Source organism: Pyrgilauda ruficollis, unplaced genomic scaffold (genome assembly GCF_017590135.1).
Source record: "Pyrgilauda ruficollis isolate IOZ18807 unplaced genomic scaffold, ASM1759013v1 scaffold248, whole genome shotgun sequence".
Taxonomy (NCBI): domain Eukaryota; kingdom Metazoa; phylum Chordata; class Aves; order Passeriformes; family Passeridae; genus Pyrgilauda; species Pyrgilauda ruficollis.
The window spans coordinates 68848-76781 of NW_024523800.1; the positions used below are offsets into that span (position 1 = coordinate 68848).

At 56.5% G+C, this 7934-nt stretch overlaps 1 protein-coding gene across 1 annotated transcript; it reads right to left on the bottom strand.

The window, feature by feature from the left end:
- Positions 1-568: 568 nt before the first annotated feature.
- AQP5 (aquaporin 5) lies at positions 569-3764 on the bottom strand. The gene is made up of 4 exons (XM_041470546.1): positions 3228-3764; positions 1795-1956; positions 1479-1562; positions 569-754 (listed from the first exon to the last, which is right to left on the bottom strand). The coding sequence occupies exons 1-4, from the start codon at positions 3588-3590 to the stop codon at positions 569-571; spliced, it is 795 nt and encodes a 264-aa protein (XP_041326480.1). The 5' UTR covers positions 3591-3764.
- Between the last annotated feature and the right edge of the window lie 4170 nt (positions 3765-7934).

Here is a 7934-nt window from a genome sequence, read left to right on the forward strand (position 1 = left end):
TTTTTTTTTTTTTTAAACTTTCCTTTATTTGCAATAAATAATAAACTATAATACAAAGATCTCAACACAGAATCCAAAAAGTCTCATTGTTTGGGAATAAAAAGGACTCCCAGCACCAGGAAAGGTGAAAGAGCATCTACGAGCAGCCCCTGGGCTGGGGGTAGCTGCACCCCCCTGCCCTAAGCAGTTGTTCCCCTTCCCCCAGGGGCCCCCAGGTGTTCCCATACCTGGGCCGGGTGAGGTCCTGCAGGTGCCCCAGTGTGGGGTGTGGGGCCCTGCCACAGTGCAGAGCTGCACCGGGAGGGCAGGACTGGAGCTGAGGGTGCCAGGGCCTGGCTGATGGGCTTTGTGGCTGTGGGGAAGCTGGGGAGGTTCTAGAGCTCATGCAGGGGTTCTTTACACACACAGAGAGCCCCCGGCCTTCCGGCATCCACGGGGCCTGGATGGGAAGGTCTGGATGAAGAGTCAGCAGCTGCAGCTGGGTGTGGTGGTTGCCTGGCTTTGGGGCACACACGAGCCCATGGGTGGGCCTTCCTCCCCTCCCTCGGCTTGGCTTTGCCAGCTGCTCTTATGGCGGGGTCAGCTCCATGGACTTCTTCCTCTCCTCCCGCTGCTCCTCCCACTCCTCCTCGGACTCGTAGGTGCCCTTGATGATGGCCACCCTGTCAGACATGTTCATGCAGTAGGGGACCAGGATGTAGAAGTAGAGCAGGGAGGCCAAGCAAGCCCCAAGGATGGGCCCAACCCAGAACACCTGGAAAGCAACAGGGACGTGGTGAGAGCGGCTCCCGGGGCTGCTGCTCCAGCTCTGCTCATGGCTCCATCCTTCATCATCCATCCCTCCATCCATCCCTCCATCCATCCATCCATCCATCCATCCATCCATCCATCCCTGCTCCACATCTCCTGCCATGCAGAGAGGAAAGTACCTTTTCCAGAGACTTCCTGGGCTGAACCCCCCCCCCCCCCACCCCCAGGTCTGTGCTCACTGAGGGCCAAACCTGCTCTGTGAGTCTGGGGCTGAGCTTGCAGGAAGTGCTGGGTGAGAGGAAGGACCAAGCTGGGCTCCTCTGTGGGCTTCCTTCCCCTCAGATGGTGCACCAATGGTGCTCAGGGGGCACCACGGCTGATTTCCATGCCTGGAAGTGTCCAAGGCTGGGTTGGATGGGACTTGGAGCAACCTGGGCTGGTGGAAGATGTCCCTGCCCATGGCATGGGGACTGGATGAGTTTTTAGGTTGTTCCCACCCAACCTATCCTGGGATGGGCTCATTTCTGTCCCTTGGCTGGCTCTGTGCCTGGGGATTAACTGTTCCTGATGCACCAGGGAGCAAAACCTCCCTCCTTCTCCAGCCCCTTTTAATCCTTCCTGCCTGGGGTGGGCTCTGAAACCCCCACCCCTGCCATTCCCACGGCAGTCCCTGCCCTGTCCCCACATGGCCCCCACCAGTCCCTGTCTGCAGTGCCACCAACACCCACCCAGTGCACGGGGCTGAACCTCCTGGTGACAACGGCGGGCCCGAAGGAACGTGCAGGGTTCATGGAGCAGCCGGTGAAGTAAATCTGGAGGGGTGGAAAGAACCCTGGGTTAAGGAGCAGATCAGAGCCACCCTTTGGGAGCAGGGACTGAGTGGCCCCTGATGTGTCTCTGTTCCACAGAGCTGGAGATGACCCCTCACCACAAAAGACCCCAAGATCTCCTGTGTTTGCTCCTCCAGAGCAGCTCCCTCAGGACCAGCTGCACGAGGGCCTTTTGGGAAGCTCTGTGCTCGCAGGACCCTCCCCCTGGACTCACCCCCACCAGGTGGCCCAGGGTGACCGAGAGGCCGATGGACAGTGCTGGGGAGCCGACGCCGTTGCGCCGGTTGTCCGTGGATGCGAAGATGCAAGCGGCCAGCTGGAAGGTGAGGATGATCTCCACCACCAGGGCCTGGCCTGGGGTTATGTTGTTGTTGAGCTGGAATCACAGTGAGAGTGACAATAATTAACCCTCCCAGGGCTCTGCACCACCAGGAGGGCTCCCGGGTGCTTTGCTGGGAAGTTTGGGAGGGTGAAGTTGGAGGAGAAAACCCTCAGGGGCCCTGCCCAGCCCCTGCTTGAGCTCCCTGCTCCTTCTCTGAAAGGAAAGAAATGATCTTTCTTGATCTGTCTCTCCCCCAAGCCTGTCCCTTCCCTGGGCTCTCCACATATCTCTCCACTTCCCTATCTCCACAACACTGAGTGCTTTCCCACCAAATCCCTTTTTTCCTGTATTTCTTTGATCCTTGTAGGCTGTTGTACCCTGACTTCTGCCCTGCACTTTGTGGAGCACCTGCCCAGGAGGATGAGGAGCAGCTGGGATGGGATGGAGGGAGAGGGTTGGGATGAAGGTCATGGGCTGGAATGGGCTGTTGTGTCCCAATGACTCTGCACAAAACCCTGGGGACTCTCAGGGGAACTCGATCCCACTGTACATGAAAAGGACAAAGTGACCCAACCCATCACGGATCATTTTTTATCTAAATCTGGCTTGTTTGGGATGTGGAACCTGAGGAATGAGAGGCATTGGAGCTCCTCATGCCAGTGACCGATCCCTCTGACACGTCTGCTGCCCCCAGGGGTCCAGGCCTGTCTGTGGTTGGAGCAGCAGCTCCACCACTCTCATTGCAGATGTTCTCCAGCACTGCCCCGAGGGTTTCAGGCTGTGCTTCATTCCTGCTTATCTCAGAGGGTTCTGCTGTGCCCCCTCCTCCCCTGGGAGCAGCCCCTGCTGCTTGCGGCCCCTTGACACCGTCCTGCCCTCGCTCCTTCTCCAGGTCTTCCCCACCACTCTCCCCACCTGTCTCTGTTCCCAGCTCCCCCAGTGCTCTGGTTCCAGTGGGCTCCTGCTCCCGCTGCCCGTACTGGTCTGACTGGGCTCTGCTCCCTCCCTTCCCCTGCTGCTGGCACGGCTCCTCTCCCGCGCTAATCTCCAGGTGGAGAGGCTGCACTGCGCACATCTCAATGGTGCGGGTGACTCACGGGGCCCTCAGGACAGAGGAAGCCCTCATTAAAGGAGGGAAAAACATCCCACTCATCACTCGCACAATAAAGCCGTCATGTCAGAGCTCGGCTTCACTCCGGTCCCATTCCCAGCCCGCTGTGCGTGCCGGACAGAGCACTGAGGATCCATCCCGACCGATTCTCCTCCCCGTGTCGGTGCCAAAGGGAAGGCAAGGGAAGAGGGGAGCGCCCCAGGCAGGGACTCACTGCGTTGATGGCCAGGTTGCCGCGGGTGTTGGCAGGGGTGACGCCATAGAGGATCCCGGCGCCGGCGATGGCCCCGACCAGCTGGGCCACGACGTAGAGCAGCGTGCGGAGCAGGGAGATCTGGTTGCCTACGAAGAAGGCGATGGTCACGGCGGGGTTGATGTGGGCGCCGCTGATGTGGCCGAAGGCCTGCACCAAGGTGCCGATGGCCAGCCCGAAGGCCAGCGCGATCTGCAGGATGCTGGGCAGTGCCGACGGCCACTTCAGTGCCGAGCCCAGCCCGATGAAGACAAAGATGAGTGTGCAGAGGAACTCCACAAAGACGGCTCGAGCAAAAGCCAGGGTTAGTATTTCCTTCTTCATGGTGGGAGCAGGTGGAGGGCAGCCAGGGAGGAAGAAAGTTTAGGATTGCTCTGTGCCCGGGCTCTGGTGTGTGCAGCCGGGTGTAGGGCCATACCTATCTATATATGCAAGAGCAGCAGGAGCTGTGTTACAGGGTGGTGGGTGGAGCCAGGGGATTAGCCAGTCCTCCCAAATTACCAAGTGAACCTGCAAAAGTTTCCACCTGAAAATGTCTTCAGAGCCTCTTGGTGAACCTGTGACTCAGATACTGGTGGTATTTCTCTCCTTTCCCTCTGCAAACAAAGAGCCCCTATAGGGTGTCTCTGTGGTCGTTAAATAACGAGGTTGCATAACGAGGCTGAGCTCCCTCCTCTGCTTTTGGCTTTTCCTGCCTCTCACCAGGTCCTGGGTGTTTCACTAGCACAGGTGTAGTTAATCTTTGCTCCCTCCCTTCCGTCCCTGTGCTTGCACACTCCTCCTGTTGGAAAACCCTTGTTGGGCTGGAGGAGCTTTGCTGGGGCTGGGCTCCGTGTGTGTTCGATTTCCATGGAACCTTGAAATGTAAAGGAAAATCAAACACCTGGAGCTTCTCCCAGGCTGTCAAGAGAGCTCAGCTCCAGGAAATAAGTGGTTTGCGGTTGTCCAGGGAGCAGGGGAGGGTTTGGGGGAAGCTTTGTCCATCTGGGGAGCTGTAGATGAGCCGGAGCTTCCTTGAGGTGCGCAGATGGAGATATAGCACGGAGAGGGCTCCTGGTGCAGAGTCTGGCTGGAAACCTCTGCTCCCTTTCCTTTCTGCTGCTCCTTCCAAAACACTGGAACAAGTGCTGGAGTTGGGGCGTGCAGCTGGGAATGGTGTCTCCTCCCCATCACCCTGTGCCCTTTCCTTTTCTTTCTGCCTTTCCAGCTCTTGCTCAATGAGCAATGATTTTGCTCCTGGGAATGCCAGCACCAAGGCACAGGCTCAGCATGGACACAGGCTGTGTTTACACATCCCCTTTCATGTTCCTGGGGCGCTGCCCTCCATCCCAAACCCATACATTGGCAGATGCTTGGCTGGCAGGGAGGGGCAGGGGAGGCTCTCAGGGCTGTGCACATGGAGCTGGTGGAAAAGGTCTCAGGTGACACTTAACAAAGAATTCTTGGTTCTCTCATAGCCCTCGCAGCCTTGTGCCAGGATATTTGTTTTAGATGGGTTTGGGTGCTGGATTTGCTCTCCTTGCTCGGTTGATCCACTTTTCCTTTCCCAGATGATGCCCGGGCTGGTTTTATCCCTGGCTGCCAGGTCCCTCTGCAGGGGCAGCCACGCTGCAGCACTCAGGGAGCAAAGATCTGCATTTGTAAATTGTAAACCAGTTGGACATGGGCAAAATCCTCCCTAAATCAAAAAAGTTGGATTCACTGCTGCCTTCTGAGGAAGCCTGGGGGGGTCAAACACCTGGAGGATTCCTGTCCAGAGCAAGGAGAGAGGACTTCTTGTCCAGGACTGGAAATAAATGAGCTTTTCTCTTCCTTTGTACCCAAAATCCTGAGCAAAACAGACCTGGAGGGCCTCGAGGGACTGAAGATCTGTTACAGCCTTAATTCCTGATAATGGTTTTCTCCTGGATCTGCTGATCCCGGGGCTGATTGCAGAGTCAAAGCCCAGATCTGTTATCCTCGAAACACCTGGTCCGTTGGCGTGTTTTGGTGAAAGTTTTGCAAGCTGGTATTTCAAGACACCCTGGCCGGATTCCAGGGTGGTAATTACTTGCCACTTCCCTTCAGCCCTGTCTGTGGCTCCAGCTGGATAAAATGATCCCTGTTCCCATCCTTCAAACCCTTCCTCGATGTCTCCATCCCCTGCTGGCAGCTGCATTTTGCTGAGTGTGCTCCTCCAGCACACTCCTCGCTTCGGCTGAAAGGCCAAAAAATTGCTCTTCCAGCCTCCCAAGCGTGGATAATAGCAAGCAAAATCCTGCAGCTGACTAGGAAATATAATCAAATAGGGCTGGGAATGAAAGGAAAACTTCCGGAAAACACACCATGCAAAGCTTCTCTTCCTGAGGCAGTTCGGGAACCTTTTCTAACTGGGGCATTCCTGCTTGCCTCCTCCGATGCCAGCCCTGGCACTTGGAAGGCTCCCTGTCCTCTCCGTGGCTCCATGCCACCCGAGGAGCTTGGCTGAACTGAAAGTGCTTTGATGTGTCGGGTTTAATGGAATTGGGCAAGGTGCTGCAGGCCTGGGGCAGGCTGGTGCTGACAGACGGACACCCACGTGCAGGGGTCACACACGCCTCGCCTCACCCGCCCTGCAGGAGACAGCACAGGAGGCTTTTGGCAACCAGGGCAGGTTTGGCTGCCTCCTCCCTCCTCCTCATCCTCCTCCTCATCCTCCTCTTCCTCCTCCTCCTCCTCGCTGGCATCGGCAGGCAAACAACACAACCCAAACCTGCCCCAATCTCCCACTCAGGAGAGGGACCCCAAAGTGGGGAGGGGGTGGGAGGGAGGCAGCTGCTGCCTCATCCTCACCTGCGGCTGCCTCGCCCAGGGAGGCTGTGTGTCATTGAGGCCACCCTGTGCCAGCCCCTGGCAGTCCCTGCTGTCACCCAGCTCGTAGTTGGAGCCTGTGTGGGGCTGTTGTTAATTTGCTGTTGTTAATTTGCTGCTGTTAATTTGCATTTCCTCACTTTTTCTGGTGAGTTCAGCTCTGTGCTGCACCTTGGGGCCTGGCAGAGGCTGCTCCAAATTCAGGTTACAAACGCTGCTGAGCCAGGGTTTGGGATTTCCTCCTCGCCTGGCTCTGTACCTCAGCCAAGGACCTTAAAACTGGCCCAGTAATAGAGGCAGGAATAACAACAGTGACAGGATGTCCTGAGCAGGAGACACCAATTCTGCTGGAACTGAGGTCAGAAACACACAATTAATTGAGCTGGAAAAGATCTCTGAGGTCTTCAAGTCCAAGCCATGACCTAAAGTCATGAGCAGGGATTAGATGACCCAATGACCTTGGCTGGGATGACATCAGAAGAGAAAGTTTCGTTCAGTTTTTCAAGAGAAAAGGTGTTTCTTGCTGGCTCAGCTCCAGCATTTTGCAATGGGGAATTGATAAGGAAAAACTGAAATATCACAGAGCAGAAGCAGCAAACTTTGCCCTCGTGATCCTCAGTTTGAGGGCTGCAGGGAAGTGTTTTCTGCTGCTTTGGGATGCCCCTGTGCAGGTGTTTCAGATGGGGATTTAAGGATCCCTCTTATCTGACCGCCATCTGCTGCCCTGTCTTTGAAGCTGAGTGATGACACCGCTGGCCTGGGGCTGGCGGCGTTTCCACTTTCTCCTGCCCTGCAGCAACGAGGCTTTGGCTTCCTTTAGTGCTGGCTCCAGAGCCAGAACGCTGTGACTCTGAGCTCTGGGGCTGTCCTCACGTCCCCTGCTGCTGTCCCTGCAGCCTGCCGTGGCTGCCAGGGGTGACAGTGACCTGCTAACCCGTGCTCTGCGTGCCACCTGAACGCTCTTTAATGCTGGCCGGTGACAAAGCTTAATGACAGCTCTGCTCTTTGCTCAGTAACTCCTGCTGGTCACGGCAGCTCTGGGGCTGCTCTGCCCCCTCAGGAGTTCATTTGCATTGAAACCACTGTTAAATTGTCCCGTGGGATAATGAGTGTCAGGGAAAGCAAAGCCCGGTTGGAAAACCAAACCACACAGCGGGAAAGGTGGGATGAACCCCCAGTGTCCTGATTTTTAGGTCCAGCCCTTTCCAGCAAAGCCACCGGCACCAGGGACATCCCAAGGCCCTCCTTCTGCTCACTTGGAATTCTTTTGGGCCGTTTGTTGTACCCTCAGGATTCAGAGCTGGGGGCAGTGGTGTTTTTCCTCTGGAAAGGTGTTTGCTGTGGAAATGTCTTCATCTGTGCAGTCCTTCCTTGGTTTACAAGAAGCACATCCTGGAATAAATGGGAAGGATGTGGGGAGGGAGATGGCCCTGCAAAGGTGATTTTCCCTCTCCCCTTGGCACTGCCATCCCACCTGGCCTGGAGGAGCTTCAGCTGCACCAAGACAGAGGGGCCTGAAATCTGATCTCTGTCCTCCCTGTCCCACAGGTGTGACCAGGGGCTGAAGGGGTTTGTCCTGTGCTGGGATTTCCAAGGTACAGGTGGGCCTGCAGGGGGGACCTTGTGGCTCTGCACAACTCCCTATCCCAGTCATTTTCCCGTTTCCCCATGTGATGCAGAAACCCCTCAGGCACTGATCCAGGTCGGTGCTCCCAGGTTCTCCCAGATTCTCTGTCCTCCCTGTCCCACAGGTGTGACCAGGGGCTGAAGGGGTTTGTCCTGTGCTGGGATTTCCAAGGTACAGGTGGGCCTGGGCTTCTCCAGGCCATGATTTTACTT